The sequence below is a fragment of the Petaurus breviceps genome, unplaced genomic scaffold (genome assembly GCF_028583685.1).
Source record: "Petaurus breviceps papuanus isolate PSGF00001 unplaced genomic scaffold, PetGlider_PUasm1.0 185, whole genome shotgun sequence".
Lineage (NCBI taxonomy): Eukaryota > Metazoa > Chordata > Mammalia > Diprotodontia > Petauridae > Petaurus > Petaurus breviceps.
In genome coordinates, this window is record NW_027185797.1 from 30,240,253 (window position 1) to 30,262,442 (window position 22,190).

Sequence of the window (22,190 nt, forward strand, 5' to 3'; positions counted from 1 at the left end):
GATCCTCAGCACGGGATGAGATTTTATCCTATCACAGGGAATCTATGTGGTGTTACATTGTAAGACATAGGATGCAATGTGATATGGGACACAGCAGAATGTGATACAATATAACACAATTCAGTAAACATTTATTTAGCACCTACTCTGTGCCGGGCACAGTGGATAAATTCCAGGTCTGGGGTGTAGAAGCCCTGAGTTCAATTCCAGCCTCAGACACTTACTAGTGGTGTGACCCTGACCACAACAGCACCCACCTTGCTTAGCGCAGAGTAGGCATTACACAAGTTATCGATCATTATTGCCAGGCATAGAGAGGCAGGAGGGCCTGAGGTCCGCTCCTGTCTCAGGCCTTCACTGGCTGTGACCTTCTGCCTCAGTTTCCTCATCTTGCAGTGAGGCTCGAAGCACGTGTGCGCTCCTACTGTGCACGGGGAAGCTGCAGGGGGAGAAAAGGGCCATTCTTCGGAGGGGGAGCGCGGGGGGAGGGGCAGCCCTGGGTGACGTCATCAGTTATGATTTATTGTTCATTACATTAACATTACACTAATTATCACCCGTGGGGCGCCCCGGGAGGGGCCTCGGAGCCATCGAGTTTACGCCCACTTTGCAGATGGGGAAACTAAGGCCCGGGGAGGGGAGTAAGTGGCCGGCAAAGGGTAACGCGGGGCAGAGCGTCCTGACTGGCCCGTCCAACGGTCCCAGGTTTGGAGTCAGAGGACCTGGGTTCTAATGCTGACCCGCCACCACCTGAAGACTCAGTCTATCCCCAGGGTGCCTCGCCCGTTAGTGAAGGCGCATGCGCAGCCGGCGAAGCGGACCATCCAGCCGAGCTGGGAAGCGCAGAAGCAGGGCCACAACCCCGGCCGGTGAGGGTGGAGGAGTGCGCGTGCGCGAGGCCCTCCCGCAGTGGGCTCAAGGCTTTCTCAAGATGTCTGGTCTCACGTCATGTCGTCACTACCGGTTACGGAAAGCCGCCGGATGGAGGGAGAGGGCATCCCAGCCGCGCAGCCTACCCTGCTGGCGGGGCCGCCGGCCGTCAGCCGGGTCACGCGCCGGGGCCGTCGGGCTCGGGGATTGGCCGGCGCTCCGTGACGTCACGGCGGGGTCGCAGGTTCGGTTGCACCGATGCCGGTCACATAGTAGCGAGTACGGCGTGTCCTTGGGCAGAGGCAGCGCGAGCCTGAGCGAGTGCGGAGAGCGGGCCATCGAGCGCGGGGCTGCCCACTGAGCCGGTGAGCGGGGCGGCGGGGAGCGGGCCCGAGGCCGCGCGGGGCCGGGGGCGCGTGACCTTGGCGCGGAGGGAGGGCGACCTTGGGCCTCAGTTTACTCCCCCCAGGATGGGTGCCCGGGCGGGGCTGGGGGAGGGGGGCAGGGGTGACGATCCCCCCCCCCGCGGCCGCGAGCGCGCGCGGGGTTCGGCCCGGGTCACGGGCAGCGGCCGGCGGTGACCCCAGGGCCGCCGGATGGGGGCCGGCGGCTCAGCGCTACCCTTGGCAGGACTGACCATGGGCGACGTGGAGAAGGGCAAGAAGATCTTCGTGCAGAAGTGCGCCCAGTGCCACACGGTGGAGAAGGGGGGCAAGCACAAGACCGGCCCCAACCTGCACGGGCTCTTCGGCCGCAAGACCGGCCAGTCCCCCGGCTTCTCCTACACGGACGCCAACAAGAACAAAGGTGTGCGGGGGAGCCCCTCCGGGGGGCCTGGGGGGCGGGGATGGGCAGGGAGGCCCCCTGGGGGGGGGGGGGGGGCCGCGGGGGGGGGGGGGGGGGGGCGGGGGGCCCGCACAGCCGACAGTAACGCCCGCCCCCACAGGCATCACCTGGGGCGAGGACACGCTCATGGAGTACCTGGAGAACCCCAAGAAATACATCCCCGGCACCAAGATGATCTTCGCGGGCATCAAGAAGAAGGCGGAGCGGGCGGACTTGATAGCCTACCTCAAGAAGGCCACCAACGAGTGACCCGCCGCCTTATTCTTGGGGAACGGAGGTCTCGGAGGCTCCCTTTTTTACGTGTATCATAACTACCCTATTTAAAGTATTTTCATCCAACAGAGAATTCTGATCATGAATGGCTGTTCAGATGTTGTCCAGCAGTCCCAATAAAGGAATGGTCCTCCTCACAGCCACAGCCCAACTGTCACAGTTTTCTGTTTCTTTTACAAGGTTGGATTGGGGACTTTTTTATCAAAGGCAATGTGCTCGGCCTGGCTTGGAAAGTCTGGGTTGAATCTGGCTTCTTTTACTAAACAGGGGCAAAACATAAGTGAAACTTTTATGAGACTTTTACCTGTGGTATGTTCTGGGATGTGGGTGGGGGGGTATTATCTTTTGGAAAAAATTGTTCCCCAGCCTGTCCAAAGGCAAGGGCAACTGAATCAAAGCACCCCCACCTCCGTGCATTTCCGAGTTAATTCCCTAATTTTCCATGCATAAACAGCTTAATTACAATGACTTGATTAAATGCTGCCTTTCAGTGTATTTTCTTGCCTAACCATCCTGAGTAAAGAACATCCCATCACAGCCTGTGAGTGATCTTTGAATTGGATCCATGGAGAGGCACAGCATTCAGCCAGATAGGACCTTCTGGGAGTTAAGTACCTGTTTTAAGTGCAGTTGTACCTTAGGATTCACTTTTAAGACAACCGTTGAGTTTTAAGTTAGCAGATGTGTTCGATAGTACGTGAATAGTCGTGTTAATGCTCACTTGGAGGGTTCAGCTGTAAAAGATAATGTGAACATAAGACTTCAGCAATTAAACTCTTGTGGATAACACTCCCCCTGGATGCTCTCTATTGTTCATTCTCTTAATTTTTAGTCATAAATTCAGAAGTGACCTTGTTAAGTCGTCCAATTGCACTTGGCCAAATTGATCTCTGGGCAGCAGGAAACAGTTTTGGTTTCCAGTGGCACTGATCTGAGCAACAAACAGGAAATTCTCAGGAAAATCCACTCCAGGCATCTTCATTCCCAGTCACTAATCTTTGCTTCCTCTATTGAGGCTTGACTTCTTAGCATCACTAGCCCAAAAGTTGATTCCCTCTTCTAGAAAGAGGAAACAAGTAAAATTTCCACCCTTGACTTGGAGCTGCTGTTCTGGGGTGATCAGATGGGGTTAAAGTAAAGGCTTGACTTAGGCCTTAGGGTGCTTTGGAAGAGAGCAGCAAGACTTAAAGAGAGTTTAATCTCACACTAAGAAAATGGAGCAGGAGGCATGTGTGATCTTGGGCACTTGTCGATGCCTTGGCAGACAGGATGACACAGGAGCTGGGCACCAAGTATGTGGAGGGTAGAAAGACTAGGACGGGGAACATAGAGACAGCCCAGCTCATGATGTGGCTTTGGACCAGTGTGTAAAGGCAGCTGGTGAATAAGTATGGTCAGGTCTTTCCTTGAAATCTCAGGTACAACACGTGGGTTTGGAGGTCCTGATTATCTCCTCTGGCTCAGCGGCTGCTGCACCGAGGGTCTGGAATCTTGCCTCCACTAGATGCATGTGACCTTGGGCCTCAGTTACTCATCTGTACAAGGGGCTTGGACTGGGCATGAAAGATGAATGAGGCACTGAGTATTCCAGTTCAGAAAGTCAGCTCAGGAAAGATAGGAAGACCTTTCCATGCCAAGACCCTTGTTTTGACCCTGGTGGTGGTAGGGAGCCAGTCAGGCTCGTTGAGTGAGGTCCGAGCTAAGCTTTAGAACAAAATCACCTTGTGGAGTGGGCAGGGCTTGAGTCCAGGAGACCTGCTAGAGGCTGGTCTTAGGGACCCAGCTGAGGAATTTCGTCACTAACCAACCACACCCTCATGGAGTGAAATGGTATGGGAGGGCACACAGTTCACCAATCGAGTGGAGATTGGGCCTCCCCTTTGTATAGCACTTTAAACCACAGGAACCTTGTTTAATAAACAGGTCTTGTCTTCTGTCAGTTATGTGGCAGTATGGATAATAAAGATATGGCCATGTGCCAGTTGTGAGTCACACAAAGTCCCAATCCTGAAGGGTAGCCCATCCCCCATTTTACAGAGAGGGAAGCTGAGGCAGGGAGATTAGTTGATCAGCCTGGGGTCATAGAATCAGGTGGGGAAAGAGCTCCTAGCACCAAGCCTTTTTCCTCTTCATCCTTGAATAGGTCCCTTGAAATCAAATCATAATATTCACAGGTTGCTTATTGAACCTAAGACTGAAACAGGGAATTGGATATTTTTAAGGAGAGTATCAAGTGATGGTGGCCTGATGAATTGCCTAACTTTACTCTGGGCCATTGCTTTTTATAGAACAGGTCACTTGTCTGGAACTCAGCGACCTCTTCTAGACTGGACTGGAGAAAGACTGACATTGTCCCTCCCTTTGCTAGACTTGCTCTGACCTTCATTTCTCATTCATATCCCGCCCCAGACCTACTTAATTTACCCAAGTTAGCTGTTCATTTGACTATTTCCTAGTAACATCTACAAAGGTACCTGAGCTCAAGCCAACACTGATTAAACACCAGCACTAGGAATATTGTACAGAACCAGAAGACGGTCTTGCGGCCCTAAAGCAGCTTGGATTCCACAGCACATACACAAGCACGTAAATATATATATATATATATATATGTAATTTTAAGAGGGAGAGAACACAATTGAAATGAGCAGGGTTTCCCTTGGAAGGAGTGACCTGGCCATGGATTCTAGGAGGCTGGAGGAGAAAATGCCCCAGCCTGAGCCCAAAGAACACCAAGGAGGCCGATGGGAATGGAAATCTGGAAAGCTAATGTGGAATCTGAGCAGGGTTTTGGATGCCAAGGCAGTAACGAGTAACCCGTGCTTTTGGATTTTGCTGGGACCTGGAGGCTAGAGAGGAGAGGAATGGGAAGCAGGGAGACCAACTGAGGACTGTGGGGGCCTGAAGAGGGTATTGGCCATGTGAGTGGAAAGAGGGGGCTTTGAGCCCTGAGGGGCTTGGGGGGGGGGGGGGGGGTGCTGAGGGACTGGAAGGACATGGGTACCTTCAGCAGAGCTGAGGGGGGGGGTGGGGGGGGGGGGGGGGGTGGGGGGGAAAGGGGGGGTGGGGTGGGGGGGTGGGGTTGTTGGGGGCGGGGGGGGGGAGGGGGGGGGTTTGGGGGCGGGGGGGGGGGGGGGGGGGGGGGAGGGAGGATGCTGAGGGACTGGAAGGACATTGGTACCTTCAGCAGAGCTGAGGATGTCTGGGAGAGGGGCAGGTTTAGGAGTAAAGATGTGTCCTGCTTTGGACATGCTGAGTTTGAGATGCCAACGGAACATCCAGGGTAGGATGAGGATGCAGGGCTGGATTTCAAGAGAAAAATTAGGGCTGGTGATATTCAGGGTCATCTGCACAGTTACTTACAGTCATTAGCCCTGTGGGCGCTGATGAGGTCACCAAGTGAATGAGCAGAAAAAGAAGAAAACACCAGGAAAGAGGCAAGGAACTGAGGTAGGGATGAATCCTCTTTTGGGGGTCACTACTGGGCTCACTTGGAAGGCTAAATTTAGGTGGTGAAGTCCATTGCTACATTCAGGGGGGGCTAGGTGGTACACTGAACAGAGCACCGGCCCTGGAGTCAGGAGGACCTGAGTTCGAATGTGACCTCAGACACTTAACACTTACTAGTTGTGACCTTGGGCAAGTCACTTAACCCTAACTGCACTGCATTCCCCCCTTCAAAAAGCAGAAACAAAAACAAAAAGGAAATAAAAGAAAGCTTACATTAAAAAAAAAATCAAAGTAGGGCATTTTCCTTCTTTGGAGCGAATTTTTACCCTTGTGACAATAACCAGTAAACATTTATTAAGCACCAGTTACTATGTGCCTAGCAATAGAAAAAGGTAGAACACAGTCCTGCCCTCAAGGAGCATACAGTCTAATGGGGATACAAGATGCAAACCCATGGACACAAGGCAGGTTATATAAAAGATAAATGGGGCATAATGACCTGAGGGCAGCAGCTGGGATGACATCTTTTACAATGGTCACCACCAGATTAGCCCAGTCCTGTGGGGCCCTCAAGGCAGGCCTTCTCACCTTTGGATGTCCAGCAGCCAGCACACCGCTGCACACAAATCTTTTTGCTGGAGTTGATTAGATTACTTCGGTGGTAACCATTGTATTAGATCTTCACTGATGTTCTAGCATATTCAAGAACAAAGAAATGCCTTCCCAGGACTTAGTTATTTGGCATGTTTGTGACAGCTAAAGCAATTTAGGATGGCAGTCTACTTAGCCCTCCCTCCATTCCTGCACATACACCAGATCGAAGTTCTCTGTCCCTTCTACATCAGGGTTCTTAGGAAGCTTCTAGACAGATTGGAGGGATCCATGAACTTGGATGGGGAAAAAAAAATATTTTCACTAACTGAAATTTTACATTTCTTCCATTATGGAAATTTACAAGTAATTTGAGGAAGGTGTAGGTTTGACGCCTCCTGAAGGGTCAGTGACACAAAAAAAGTCAGGAATCCTTGCTCTTCAGACATGTTAAATGCGGGTTCTGACTCGGGTCCAAACCGCTGTTATTAGCATCGAACCTCTGATACACTTTACAAAGCACTTTGCGTGTGGCCTCGGGGATTGATGGGCATAGAGTCTTTCTGAGCCAGGAGGAAACCTTGGAAGATAAGAGAGGGGTAAAAGCTTCGGGGCACAAGGGAAGTCTGGGGAGGTGGGGCCGGCCAGGGGGGAGCCAATGACAAGGAAGGGCCCTGCTCCCCAGAGAGGAACATGACTCCTGGCAGTTGGCACCTTGTCTGGGACACTGACCCACCTACAGGCCCTGGACAGGATCTGCTATCTGCTCAGACAGACCTGCCCTTTTTGCTGTGGGATGTGGTGAAATCATCTCCTCTCCAGCCTCTCCCCATCATGTCATTGCCCAGCCAGCTGGCATCGCTACCCTCAGCTGCAAGCCTCTTCATGTGGCTGCCTGCGTTTTTATGAGGACTTCTTTCTACAGATAAGAATAAGCTGATTTGTGTGCCATTCAAAGCTTCCAAAGAGGAGACCCTGCAAGAGAAAAAAGGTCAATCGGGAAACGAAGTCTAGTCCCTTCAGACTTCTCCGGAAAGCCCCTCACTGCACAAGAAGTGGCTTCACATATGTTATTTTGCTTCATTTTCACAACCCTGTGAGGCACTGGAAAATAATAGCAATTTTTTTAAAAGAACATCAATAAACCAGAGAGAGACAGACAGACGGAGACAGAGAGAGAAGGAAGGAAAGGAGGGAGGGAGGGAGGAAGCCGCCCCAGAGTCCTCAAATTGGTGGTCCATGGCCTTGGATTCATTCTCACTGCACCCTGCTCCCTCCACATAATGAGTTGTCAAGTCTTGTGATTCTCCTTCTCTGTGCCTTTCTTTGTGCTCTTTGGTTACCAGCCTGTGACCTAATCCCCAAGCCTAGGTGGTCAGCTTCTTCACTTACCCCAGTTTCTCCCCCCTCTAATCCATCCTTCACTAGGCCGACCACCCTGTAAGACTACATCATTCTCCTGATCAACTGTCTCCCCCTGCTTCCTGTTGTCCCTAGGATAAAACATGGGTTCCTCAGACCCCCTCCTGGAGCCCTCCACAATCTGGCCTCTGTCTACCTTTCCAGATTTGTTTCATTTCTCTTACTTTTGCAAACTCTACCTCCTGGACAAATCAGCTTCCTACCTATTCCTGAACTACTCTCCAGTCTTCCTGCTGTTGCTGGTGTCTCCAGCTGTCTGAGAAGCTCCTGGTTTAGGACACTTCATGGAACTCCCTTGCTTCCTTCAAGGCCCACCTCAGGGCTCATTTCCTAAGGCAGGCCCTTCCTCCTCCTCTGGCTTGGGACATCCTCTGGGTCTGTGGGTCCAGAGCAGAGGGAGCCCTAAGAGGGTGAAGTCATTTGTCCAGCTCCTTGGGCCTCAGTTTCCTACTTTGTAAAATGGGGTGGGGGAAGATGAGATGGCTTCTGGTGTCCCTCCCAGCTCTGGGGCAGAATCCTATGACTCCGTTGTGGAGACCTGAGCTCTCTGCGCTCTGTCATGCTGTCTCTCCTAACGGGTATGAAATGTGGGACACGAGGAAGTCCAGTAATGCCTCCACCCAGGTACCACAGTTGCTGAAGTTCCACCATCAGAGTCATCCCTTCAGTGCCTCCTCTGAGGTCTTTTAAAAGACCAGATCCTCTAAAAGGATCTTTTTAAAAAGATCTTTTAAAAGGCAGATCCTCTAGGAGAGCTAGCACATTAAACAAACTCAGAATTAGAGAAGAAAGACAGTGTGGCAGGGTGGGTAGAATCCTGGACTTGGATTCGGGAGCCTACCTCTTGTCCCCTCCACCTCAAGCACTTAATGCTTTTTCTGTCAAGAGAATCTGGGGTCAGTCCACCCTGTTAGACGTAGTACTCTGGGGCCATGGGCCTCATCCCGTGTGAGCCTCATCTTTGGCACCTGTAAAATGGGGAGATTAACATCTTTAGTACCTATCCAGTTGTTTATTGCCTGAAGAGGACGGGATGTTATGATGCAATGCTTTCAGAAGAGCCTGGTCTGAATCCTTGTGGGATTATAGCCTCAGTGAGATAACGATTGGGAAGTCCTTCACAAATCATCAAACACTATGTTAATTATTATTTAAATCAACTTAATATAAAATGTATATTTTATATGAAAATATAAGCATAAAACATTTATGTAAAATTTTTATAAAATTTATAAATACAAATTGTATATTCATGTAACATTTATAAATATGAAAATTATTTTTATATAAAATTTATAAATACAAAATATAGAAGTTTATTGACTTGCTATGTGACCCTAGGCAAGTCACTTAACCCTTTTTCCTCAGTTTCCTCATCCGTAAAATGAGTGGGAGAAGGAAATGGCAAACCACTCCAGGATCTTTGCCAAAAATTAAAAAAAAAAAAATGGAATCACGAAGAGTCGGACGTGACTGAAAAATGACTGGAGAAATTATTTCCCTTTTTCACATGACTGCACATGGATAGCCTATATCTGATTGCTTACCATCTCAGGGAGGGCAGAAGGGAGGAATATAGGGACAGGTAGAATCTGGGACTCAAAAAAAATTTTTTTAATGGTTAAAAGAATTATTTTAAAATGTAATTGGGGGAAAATAATTTTTTTTAAAAAAAGAACTTTTTTTTTTTCCAAATCCAGATTTGAAATCAATCAAAGAATCAGCAAGCTTTTGGGAAGAGGAGGGGTTCCTCCACTTCCCTGTGTCTAATCCTGTTACTACAGCGTTGTTTGCACATTGTCTCCCCCTTTAGACCATGCGCTCCCTGAGGCCAGGGGCTGTTTTTGCCCTTTTATATTCCCCAACCTTAGCACAGTGCCTGGCACATAGGTGCTTACAAAATGCTTGTTGACTGACTGCCTGATGGAATGGGGAGAGAGAAGGGGCGATGACTGCAGGGGATAATAGGGACAGAGAAAGGGAGAGTGGAGCTCTCTGAAAGCTAACGTTGTCTTCTTTCTGGGCATCCGCCCTTGGGTCGTGGCTCCTTTAAGAGCAGATACAAAAAGGTCTCCTAACCATAGACCCCAACATAGGTTTTCAGTCATTCACTCTGAGCTGGGTAAGCACCCTACTGCCCGTCCTAGCGCCAAGGGACCAGCAGAGGGCGCGCAGTCACCGCCGCGTTCCCCATTGCCACCTGCTGCAACCTGCCAGTGACGCTCTTTCTGCCTTGCAGCTTCGTAGGGCTTAGAGTCGGGAGGGCCCTCAGCTCATGCCTCCTCCGGGGTCCCCGGCCTATACTTGCACATGACAAGCATGTGCCAGCGGTCCAGAGTCCTGGATGCAAACACCACATCTGAAGCGATGCTGTGTGACCCTGGACAGCTGCTTAATCTCTCTGGGACTCAGTCTGCTCGTCTGCAGAATGAGGGGTTGGTCCAAATGGTCTTTGAAGCTCCTCCCAGCTCCTCATGCTATGACTCGGTGAATGATCTCTGAGTAACGAGGTCCCGCCCTTTCAACACCCAACTATTTCGCAATCCTCCGACAGAATGGTAGCTGTGATTATTACTAGTGCCCGTACTTCCAAAAGGTGGCACAATTTAGGGGCTAGACCGCTGGACTTGGAGTCAGCAAGAGTGGGGTTTCTCCCTGTATAGCCTTGGGCAAGTCTCTTCTCTGGAACTCGGTGCCCTCCTTTGGAAAATAAGGGGGATGGACAGGAAAGAAGATGAAGGGAGAGGCAGACAAGACAAGACAGCAGAGTATCAGGAAGCAATGCAGTGAAATCCCTTCGACGAACTTCTCCAAACAGATCTAGAAAGTGCCCCAGACCAAACCCTATCAGGGAAATCCAGTACAAGTTGCAGTGTGTACTTCTCTGGTCTCTTTCAGATAGCCAGAGAGCTCTGCAGACACTGGGGATGGACACTGGAAGCAGGGTCAGACCAGGAGCACATGGGCACCAGGGTGAAGGAGGTCCCAGATGCGTCCTGGGGCTCCATCAGACTCATACCAAGTACTGTGATGGATCAGGTGCTAGCTAGCAGTTTTGCCACCCGGTTCTGGGTCACAGATCCAGACTGGACTGAGACAGGACTTGCTTAGGGGAGTAGCATTCCTGGGCAGGAGCTGTGTATGGGTAAGTAGGGAGTTCAGAAGCCGTTAGGGTTAGTGGTATGACTCAGAGCCCAAGGAGCGGGGTCTCACTTCTAGAATCTAGCTCAGCTATAGGAGAATAACCAGGGCAGGAATCCCAGATCAAAAGGTAACCTACAATTATGTCTCTATGAACCAACAGTTTTCTGGCTGGCTGATAGGGGTGGAGTCCAACAGCCATCTACTCTTACTCAGATACAAAACCAGAGCAGGAATTTGCAGAGCTCAGACCAGAAGGGCAGCAAAGAGACTTTACCCTGGAACCTGCAATCTCCAGCCTGTCCCTGAGACCCTGGAATAGCAGGACACTCCATACTCCAAGGAAGCAGCAAGACCTTCCCTCCAGAAGTGAGACATAGCCCAGCCCTAACATCACATGGTAAAAGATAGGACACCAGAACTTGAGTCCTTCAGGTCAGGAGGTGCCCAGCACATCACTGGGGAAGAGTGGCTTCAGAAGGCATGGAGCGAATGGACCAAAGCCGAAAGGAAGACAAAAAGCAAGTCCGACGCTATGAAGATCAGTGTGGCACAGGAACCTGGAAAGTAACGTTTGTGAATCAAGGGACACTGGATGTGGCCAGACAGATCATGGAGAGTTTAAACATCCACTTCCTAGGTGTCACTTAACTTAATTGGACGGGAATGGGTGAATTTAACTCAATGATCACTGCAGATACCACCATGGGCAAGAATTGCCTTCATAGTCAATAAAAGGGTGAGAAAAGCATCTCAAAAATGGCAGAAAGAACTCTGTAAAATCCAAGGCAAACCGTTCAACATCACAGTAATACCAGTCTATGCTCCAGCCACTGATACCAGAGAAGACAAAGTTTTTTTTTTTCCTTTTTGGAGGGCAATTGGGGTTAAGCAACTTGCCCAAGGTCACATGGCTAGGAAGGGTTAAGTGTTTGAGGTCACATTTGAACTCAGGTCCTCCAGACTCCAGGGCCCCTGCTCTATTCACTATGCCACCTAGCCACCCCAGAGTGGACAAAGTTGATGAGTTTTATACAGACCTCCAACTTCTAGAAATAGCACCAAAAAAAAAAAAGGCCATCACATTCATCCTAGGGGACTGGAAGGCTAAAGTTGGAAAACAAGGAAATTGGAGTAACAGACAAACTTGGTCTGGAAGTACAAAATGAAGCAGAGCAGAGACTAAGAGAGTTCTGTGAGGATAACTCACTGGTCATAGCAAATGCTCTTTGTTTAACAACCCAAAGGTGACTCTATGCAGGAACAGCACTATACAGTCAATGTGGAAATCAGATCGATTAATACATGGCAGCCAAAGGTGGAGAAACTTTGTACAGTAAGTTATGGAAGCTGACTGTGGCTCAGATCACTGACGTTTTATTGCAAAATTTAGACTTAAATTGGAGAAAGTAGGGAAAGTCATCAGACTTTCTCTTATGACCTGAATGGCAACTCTTATGAAGATATAGTGGAAGTGATAAATAGATTTAAGGGATTAAATCTGGCAGACATAGTTCTGAAAAACTAGGAGCAGAGATTCACAACATTGTGCAAGAGACAGCAACAAAAGGAATTCCAAAGAAAGAGAAGAGCGAGAAGCAAATGGTTATCTGATGAGGCTTTACAAATAGATGAGGAAAGTAGGAAAGTGAAAGGTAAAGGAGAAAACGAACAATATATCCAACTGAATATAGAATTCCAGAGAATAAAGAGGATAGATAAGGAGTTTTTTTGTTTGTTTTTCTTTTAGGAGGGGGAAAGCAGGGTAATTGGGGTTAAGTGACTTACCCAAGGTCACATGGCTAGTAAGTGTTAAGTGTCTGAGGCTGGACTTGAACTCAGATCCTCCTGACTTCAGGGCCGGTGCTCTATTCACTGGCCACCTAGCTGCCCCAGAAGGTTTTCTTAGCTGAGCAATGCAAAGAAATTGAAGAAAACAATAAAATGGGAAAGACAAGAGATCTCTTCAAGAACATTAGAGCTATCAAGGGAAAATTTTGTGCAAAAATGGGCATGTTGAAAGACAAAAATGTTAGGGACTTAAGAGAAGGAGAAGGAATAAAGAAGAGACAGTAAGAATACACAAAAGAGCTATATGAGAAAGATGTTGACATCACTGATCACCATGCTAATGTAGTTATTGACCTAGAGCCAAACATCCTGTAGAATGAAGTCAAGTGGGACTTGGGAATTACTGCTAACAATAAGGCTGGAGAAGGGGATGGAATTCCAGGTGAGCTATTTAAGACACTAAAATATAATGCTATTCAAATGCTGATCTCAATATGCCAGCAAATTTAGAAAACTCAACAATGGCTACTGGATTGGAAAAGATCAGTTTACATTCCCATCCTAAAGAAGGGCAATGATAAGAAATGTTCAAATTACCAAACAATTGTATTCATTTCACATGCCAACAAGGTTTTGCTTAAATTCTGCAAACTAGGCTTCAGCAATTTGTGATTTGGAAATTACCAAAAGAACAGGCTGGTTTTCAAAGAGTCAGAGGAATTAGAGACCAAATTGCCACTGTTTGCTGGATCATGGAGAAAGTAAGGGGTTTCCAGAAAAAAAAATAACCGTCTACTATTATTTTATTGGCTATCCTATAGCCTTTGACTGTGTGGATCACAACAAATATGGCAAGTCCTCAAAGAGATGGGAGTACCAGATCATCTTACTGGTCTCCCGAGGAACGCAGATGTGGGTCAAGAAGAACTGAACGTGGAACAACTGATTAGTTGACAATTGGAAAAGGAGAATGACAAGAACTGTATGTTGTTACTTTATTGATTTAACGTATAAAAAGAGCACATCACGTGAAATAGCAGGCTGGATGAATCGAAGGCCAGAAAGAAGGTTGTCAGGAGAAATATTAACAATCTCACATGCACAGATGATATCACTCTGATGGCAAAAAATGAAAAAGAAGAATTAAGAAGCCTCTCGATGAGGATGAAAGAAGAGAGTGTAAAAGCCTGTTTGAGGCTTAACATCGAAAAACAAAAACTAAGATCTTGCCAACTGGTCCAGTCATTCTTGGCAAATAGAAGGAGAAGAAATGGAAGCATTATCTTGGGCTCAAAGATCACTGCAGATGGCAATTGTAACTATGGAATGAAAAGATGCCTGCCTGCTCCCTAGAAGGAAAGCTGTGGCAAATGTGGACGGCAGACTAAAAAGCAGAGACATCCATCACCTTGCTGACAAAGGTCTGTATAGTCCAAACTATGATTTTTACAGTAGCAATGTACAGCTGTGGGAGTTGCACTATAAAGAAAGCTGAGTGCTGCAGAATTGATGATTTAGAATTGTGGTACTAGAGAAGACTTTTGAGAGTACTCTGGACAGCAAGGAGATCAAATCACTAAATTTCTAGAGAAATTAATTCAGATTACTCAATTGGAAGGACAAATACTGAAGCTGAAGCTTAAATACTTTGGACACATAATGAGAAGACAGGAATCATTGGAAAAGACCCTGATGTTGGGAAGGATGGAGGAAGGGGATGGAAGAGGATGAAATGGAGAGAGAATGTCATGGAAACAACGAAGTAAGCTCGGACAGCATTTGGTAAATAAAGGCCTCGTGTGCGACTGTGGTCCATGGAGTCACAAAGAGTCAGATACAACTGAATGAGCTAAAATGACTGAAGAATAAAAATAGTATCACACCCAAAGTCAGGAAGTAGGATGGGAAATGGACAAAAAAAAAAAGCTAAGTGAGCTAATGTGGTGACCTTTAAAAAAAAGTGACCTACTGTGGTGACCAGGATGCTCCCAACACAAACCCAGAATAAAAAGAATGACTCCAAAAGACCCATAAGCAATGTCTCAGGGGAAAATACAGTAGAGGGACAAACTCTAATAGAATTCTTGGGAAAGATGAGTCGAGAGAGGGGGGAGTTAAAATGTTTTTATAAATGGAATAAGAATGTCTAAAAAAATAGAAAAGAAATGACAGCTATGAGAGAGACAGAGAGAGAGGGGGAGGAAGGAGGGAGAGAAAGAGAGAGAGGAGAGAGAGACAGAGACAGACAGAGATAGAGGAGAGACAGTGAGAGAAAGGAAGGAGGGAGAGACAGAGATAGAGAAAGAGAGAGAGACAGAGAGAGAAAGGAGGGAGAGAGAGACAGAGACAGAGAGAGGAGGAGAAAGGGGGGAGAAAAAGAGAGGGGGGAGAGATAGAGATAGAGAGAGGAAGAGAGAGAGGGAGAGACAGAGAGGGGGAGAGGAAGAGAGGGGAGAAAGAGAGAGACAGAGAGAGAGACAGAGACAGAGAGAGAGAGGAGAGACAGAGAGAAAGAAGGGAGAGAGACAGAGAAACAGAGAGAAAGGAGGAAGAGAGAGACACAGAGAGAGATAGACCAAGAGAGAGAGAGAAAAGGAAGGAAGGAAACAAAAAGGAAAGTGGGAAATAGAAAGCTGGGACTGAAGATGGTGTTCAGCCCCTTAACAAAGAGTAGCTCTCACTTTGTTTCTATCAATGCCTCCCCCGTCACCTGAAATGAGTGACCCCCAGTCTTCCCCCACAGAGAAAGGATCTTGATTGCTACCAAAGTAATCAAGTTCATTTGTTTATTCCTGCATCAGTAATAGAGTGAATGGGATGATGATTGTCTTATCTAACTATTCTGGAATGCTGGGGCAGCTAGATGGCACAGTGGATAGAGCATTCATCTTCTGGAGTTCAAATCTGGCCTCAGACACTTACTAGCTGTGTGACCCTGGGCAAGTCATTTAACCCTGTTTGCCTCAGTTTCATCTTCTATAAAATAAGCTGGAGAAAGAAATGGTCAACCACTCCATCGGCCCTGGCAAGAAAACCCCAAATGGTGACATGGAGAGTCAAATGCAACTGAACAACAAAATTCCAGAATGTTTATCCTCAAACTGTAATTTACACACTATGATCTTTTCCTTGTTCAAAACTCTTATAAATGTTACCTCAGAATAAAACAAAATAAGGGGGTTGGCTTAGATGGTCTCTGAGGGCCCTTCTGTGTGGACAAGATGGCCCTTGCCTAAATAAAAATAAGCAGAGATATCTCCAAGTAGAGACAGGAAGGATTTATTTAATTATTTCTTCTTGCAAGAAGGGCAATCTCACTACTTAGAGGCAACATGCACAGCTTGGTTACATACGCAAAAGACCACCCTCCTCCCCTCCCTTGTTCTGTCCTGTTCCCGTTAATTAGGAACTGAGGAGCACAATCTTAACCACAAAAATCTGCTGACGTTTTCAGGTGAAATGTCAGTAATATGAAAAAGCAGAAGGTTCGTGTCTAGTGGACATGAAAACAGACAAAATATGTCATCAGTATCAGCTTCGATATGAAAGCAGAAGGTAAACATTCTAACAATATCAATATAGATATGAAAGCAGACAATATTTTATGAATCATGGGGATTTTAGGACATGGTGACCTGCCCAGAGTTCCGTAACAGGATTTCCAATTTTATATTTGTACAGGTCAGATGGTGGTCAGCGGAAACAAGTCTGGGACATTCGGGCCTGAGGTTAAATGTGCAGGGTCTATGCTTTCCCCTCCTACGCTTAACTAAGCTTAGCAAAAACTTCAACTTATGACCAGGGGAGTAAGGCAAGGGTCCCAGGCTCCCAGCCCAGGTTGCTGAGTCTCTGGTGCTTCATTACAATTCTATCCAGATTTCTGGAATGTTACCTGAGAAGTTTTCACTTTTATTCCATTCACTTCTAACTCAAAGCCTATGATCATGTGATTGAGAGCAATGACAATGACCAAAGCCAGGATGAATTTGGTGATGCTTTAGAATGAATTTATATGTAATTCATCATCACATACATTCAGAAAACAGCAGTGTGTGTGTGTGTTTGTGTGTGAAATGCACATTGTACAGAATGAATAATGCTGAGCACCCTGCAGATTTTGTGAGAGCTAAAGAAAGCTCTTACTGATGACGCTGGTACCCAGCTGGATATGTGGAGCCCTTACATGAACCCGCCTCCTTGGGATCCAGGGCTTCTGGGCTGGGAGCTGCTCATCCAGTCCAGACCCTTCATTGTGCAGGCAGTAAACTAAGACCAAGAGAGATCGAGTGGCTAGCCCAAGATGGTACAGGCGGAGGCCAGGCCAGTCTCCTTTCCTTTTTGCTGTACAATAGTGTCCTTCAACCAGGCTGGAAGTGACTGGAGCCCAACTAGGTTTTTAGACATTTAACCAAAACAGGTTTAGACATTTCAGGCAATGTCATATTATTCAAAGGATGTGTCAACCTCGGTAAGTTACTGACTGTACTTACACGCACCTTTATGTGAGACCTGTTTTCTAGCATGGTCAAGTGAAGTCAGCAGGTATTTATTAAGGGCCATCTCTGTGCCAGGCACTGTGCTAAGCAGAGGATACACAAACAAGCCAAAAGAAAGCCTGTCCCTGCCCTCAAGGAGCTTCCATTCTAACTTTGTTACTGTCTAATGTCGTTACTGTTCATGGTCCCATTTGAGCTTTTCTTGGCAAAGATCCTGAAGTAGTTTTGCCATTTCCTTCTCCAGCTTTTTTTTTAATAGATGAGCAAACTGAGGCAAACAGGGTTTAGTGACCTGCCCAGGGTCACACAGCTAGTAAGTATCTGAGGCCAGATTTGAACTCATGAAGAGGAGCCTTCCTGATTTCAGGCCCTTTCAGGCCCAGAACTCTATGCACTGTTCCACCTAGCTGCTGCCCTGCCTTCTAAGAGGGAGAGACAGTGGAGTGGTAGCCAGGGAAGGGCTCTGGGGCTGGGATTAGTAGGATGGTGAGAGGGGCCATAGGGCAGCCAGTTGTCACACCTTTTCCAGTAGCACTAATTGCATTATTGCTCTTAAAGCAAGAAGTGGCGAGAAGCCAAAGCAGGCCCTGGTTTCTGATGGACATGATGAATAACGTTTTACTGGAACTCGTGGAAAGAGGCAATTTTTGAAAGTGCTTAATGAAGCCACTGAAAGCCCAATCGGGAGCATTTCTCATCATGCTGTAAATGTGCCCAGGTGGCCAGGGCAGGCTCTAGGCATCCACTGTGCCAGGAAGAAGACAGAGTCAGAGAATCAGTCATACTCAGAGCTGGAAGACACCTTGGAGTCGTGTTGTCCAGCCCTTCCATCTGACGGTTGAGGAAACTGAGGCCTAGCCCAAGGTCAGGCAGAAGGTAAGTGTCAGAGTCAGGCCTCGAACTCAGCTCCTCTAACTCCAATATAGAGAAGAGTGAGGCCATCTGCCTTTTCTGAGAAAGAGGGATGGCCATTGAACTAAGGCACAGCCACGTAGAGTCCAGGAATGATGGAATCATTGTAGAGCAGGGCCCTCTCCCTTGTGGCCATCGCTGGCATTACAAGATGATGGGTCCCAGAGGACTACCACTCTATGCATGGACAAGAAACCCTTCTGAATTAATTTTTATCAGATCTGTATTGCATCCATGTGGGGAACTTCCAGTGTGTAAATTACATCCACCAATGAAGATCAATAATGTATCAGTAGTTTATAGTTGCCCTTGGCACTGAGGAAGGAATCGATCATAATCACAAAGCAGGAGAGGACTTGAACCAAGGTCTCTCTGGCTCCAAGCCCAGCTCCCTCTACCGCACAGTCAAGAGTTGAGGCATTCATGGCTAGAGGACAAGAAGAAACCGCCTGGATTTAAGATTTGGGTGGGGATACAAGTGGGGGCTTCTAATAGGGAGCTCAAAATCTGGGGTATGTCCCAGAACTCTAAAGTGCATTCCATAGACATTCAGAAGAAACTGAGATCACTTGTAGCTGGGGCAGTAAGGGAAGACTTTATGGAGGGAAAGGCATTTCAATTGGTGTTTAAAGGCTGGCTGGGATTTTGATAGATGGAAGTGGGAAAGGCAATCTGTTTTGAACATTTTTTTTCTTCCTATCTCTTAACCCCTGAAAAGGAAGGAAAGAAGGATGGAAGGAAGAGAGGGAGGGGGAAAGGAAGAAAGGAAAGAAGGAAGGAAGGGGAAAAGAGAGAAGGAGGGGAGGGAAAGAGGGAAAAAAAGGAAGGGAAGAAGAAAGGAAAGAAGCGAGGTGGCTAGGTGGCTCAGTGAATAGAGCACCAACCTTGGAGTCAGAAGGACCTGAGTTCAAATCTGACCTCAGACACTTAAAACAAAAAACTAGCCATGTTACCTTGAGCAAGTCACTTGACCCCAATTGCCCTACCTTCCCCCCTCCAAAAAAGAAAAAAAAAAGGAAAGGAAAGAAGGAAGGAAGGAAAGAGAGAGAAAAGAAGAGAAGGAAAGGAATGAAGGAGAGCAGGAGTAGGGTAAGAGGGAAGGAATGAGAAAGGAAGGACCTCTGCATCACATAAACATGGCCAAGTACAACATTTTCCCACGTTAATCCAACCCCAAAATGCTCTTTTCTGCATATTAATCCATCTTCTCTGTCATGAGATGGGCAACATTCTTCTTTCCCAGTTTGGATCATAGTTGACCATGAGTTCTCACACCTTACAGAATTATTCATTTTTATAATATGGATGTTAGGGGATACATGTTTTTTCAATTCTCTTTCTCTCTGCATCAGTTCATACAAGCTTTTCCATGTCTCTCTGAAATTATCCATTTCTTCCTTTCTTACAGCACGCTAGTCTCTATCACATTTATCACAACTGATTTGATCATTCCTCAGTTGATGGGCATCTCCTTAGTTTCTAGTGTTTTGATGCCACAAAAAGAGCTGACCTTTCTCCTCTTTCTGTGACCTTCTGAGGGTAGAAGCCTAGTGCTGGTATAGCTGGGTCAAAGGGCATCATTCCTAATCGCTTCCTAGAATGGCTGGACCCACTCCCAGCTCCACCAACAGCAATGTGCCTGCTTTCCCACAGACCCCCCAGCATTTGTCATTGTCTTCTGTCCTGTTCTCTGCTGATCTGATGGGTATGAGGTGACTCAGCTTCTAGGTAGTCTAGTCAGTCAACAAGCCTTTATTAAGCTCCTACTGTGTAAAGAGTGCTAGCTAGAATATAAGGATGCCTATTGGGAAGCAGCAAGAGACAAGGCTGGATTGGTCAGGTTGCAGAGGGCCTTGAACAGCAAGCAGAGGAGCTGATTGTTTCCTCAGTAGGGAAAGAGAAGTCATTGAAGCATTTTGATCAGGGGCATAAAACCATCCAAACAAAGCTTTAGGGCAAGGGGAATACAAGAGGAACTGAAGGGAGAAATGCAAGCAGAAAAGCAAGCACTTCAAAACAAAATTAGCAGCTAAAAATAAGGTCCTGGACTCAGGTGTGGGCTGTGAGAATAGGAAGGAAGGAAGGAAGAGATGTGGAAGGCACTTCCAAGGACGAATCCATGATATTTGGGGCTAATTCGATGTGGGGGCCAAAAGGAGAGAGAACTCAAAGGTGACCTGGAGGTAACAACGATCTCACAAGAAGAATACACAAAGATTCAGACAGGAGGTGGGGGGGGGGGGGGAAGGAAGCCAATTCACCAGAGTTGTAAAGCTCTTTCCCACCTTTCTAACCTTTTAATAATAATAATAGAAGTAACAGTAATAATAAATAGGTATCATTTACATGGCACTTAAAGTTTTGTAAAGAGCTTTCCTGGGGCTAGGTGGTGCAGTGAATAGAGCATCAGCCCTGGAGTCAGGAGAACCTGAGTTCAAATCTGGCCTCAGACACTTAAAAACTAGCCGTGTGACCTTGGGCAAGTCACTTAACCCCAATTGCCTTCCAAAGAGCAAAAAAAAAAAAAAAAAAAGAAAGAACTTTCCAAATATCATCTCATTTGGTCCTTACAACATTCCCAGAAAGTTATTATGATTCCCATTGTACAGATGTGGAAACTGAGGCAGGCAGTGGTTAAGTGACTTGCCCAGGGTCACACAGCTAGATTTTTATCTCAGGTCTTCCCGATCCCAGGTTCAGTTCTCAATCCACTGTGCCATCCAGCTTCCTCTCATGGAGAGATCAAAGGCTTCCTCCAGGGGGGCATGTGATGCTTCAGAAAGAGCACAGGCCTGATTTACCCCCTTCTGCTACAGCCAGAGCTAGCTGCTTTCCTTCTAGCAAGAGTCACTAGAGCTACCTGGGGATTTCCCTGGAACAAGTAATGGTTGTGTGTGTGTGTATGTGTGTGTCTGTGTCTGTGTAGGTATAGGAGGTGGCTGAATGGCTCAGTGAATAGGCTTGGAGTCAGGAACACTCAGCTTCCTGAGTTCAGATCTAGCCTCTGACACTTCTTAGCTGTGTGACCCTGGGCAAGTCACTTAACCCTGTTTGCCTCAGTTTCCTCATTAGTAAAATGAGCTGGACAAGAAAATGGAAGACCACTCCAGCATCAAGAAGACCCCATGAAGAGTAGTGGCATGCTATAGTCCACAGAGTAATGGCGTTGGAGACGACTGAAGAACAAAAAAGAGTGTACGTGTGTACATATATGTTTGCGTGTGCAAGCCACCACGAATGCACACAGACACGTGCACACAGACATGCCATGCAGATACATAGATGCACCATGATGTGTGTGTGTTTGTGTGTGTGCTCATAACCATACATGCATGTGCCTGCACACGCACACGGTGCCTACACGCTCACTCACACCCAGGGGCAGATCTGCTCGTCCCAGCACTGAGGCCAGCCCTCTAGCCAACGCCCCAAGCTGGATGTACACTTTCATGAGCGTAGGGAACCAGTGATGAGGCTTCCCCCTCTGCCAGTAAAGACCACAGAGGTCCTGGTGTTGGAGTCAGGGGGCTCTAGGACCCTCTCGCCCCACCCATTTCCCAAAGGCATCCCAATAAGAACATACCTGACAAGGGGCTGCTAGTTCTCTGCTTAAGGATTCCCAAGGAGGGAAGGAGGATATTCAGTCCAAACCCAGCCTCAGTTGGCCTCTGTGCAGCTTCCTCTGTGGCCTTCTGGGCCCCAACAGTACAAGGTCCATCCCTTTTCTGCATGGCGGCCCTTTAGCCCTCTTGGCCCCTGAGTCTTCTCCAGTTTAAACATTCCCAGGTCCTTCCATCACTCCTCCTGGGACCACCTCGAGGCCCTTTGCTGTCTTGATTGCCATCCTCCAGAGTATCAGGGTCCTTGCTAAACCATGGCACCCACCACTGGACTCCAGATGTGTGCGATCAGGGTGGAGGAGAACAAGGCAATCTCCCCCCCTATTCCTGGAAGCCTGGCCTCCAGTAATGCTGCCCAGGATCCCATTAGCTTTACTAGACGAACATCTTAGGGCTGGTGTGCACCTACTCTGCCCCTCAGAGAGCAGCCTGGAGAGTAGACCTGCCCCAGGGCAGCACAGCCAGCAAGGGGGGGGGGAGGGGGGGGAGGGGGGGGGAGACAGCCTTGACCCCTGGGCGCTCCAACTCCGAAGCCAGCCCCATCCTCTACTCTGCCCTGCTTCAGATTATAGCGATGGTTTACTATGAGCCCCGAGCTCCCGTGTCTCCCACTTTTACAACCGCCCTATTCACACGCTTCCAAACGAACACTGACTGGACGCAAGCAAACGACTGAGACAGTGCCTCTGACATGATAACAGCAGCTGGTGCTTGTCATTTCCCTTGATCCTTGTGACAACTCTGTGAGGCAGGTGATACTTTCATCCCCATTTCATGG

General features: G+C 47.6%; 1 protein-coding gene across 1 annotated transcript; it reads left to right on the plus strand.

Moving 5' to 3' along the window:
- The first annotated feature begins 1,086 nt into the window (after nt 1-1,086).
- On the plus strand, nt 1,087-2,134 carry CYCS (cytochrome c, somatic). The gene is made up of 3 exons (XM_069088691.1): nt 1,087-1,235; nt 1,501-1,677; nt 1,817-2,134. The coding sequence occupies exons 2-3, from the start codon at nt 1,509-1,511 to the stop codon at nt 1,963-1,965; spliced, it is 318 nt and encodes a 105-aa protein (XP_068944792.1). The 5' UTR covers nt 1,087-1,235; nt 1,501-1,508; the 3' UTR covers nt 1,966-2,134.
- Nucleotides 2,135-22,190: the final 20,056 nt, after the last annotated feature.

Coding starts and splice junctions, on each gene's coding strand:
- CYCS (XM_069088691.1), top strand. CDS start 1,509: ATGGGCGACGTGGAGAAGGGCAAGAAGATCTTCGTGCAGAAGTGCGCC. Junction 1,678..1,816: donor GGACGCCAACAAGAACAAAG/GTGTGCGGGGGA, acceptor CCGCCCCCACAG/GCATCACCTGGGGCGAGGAC.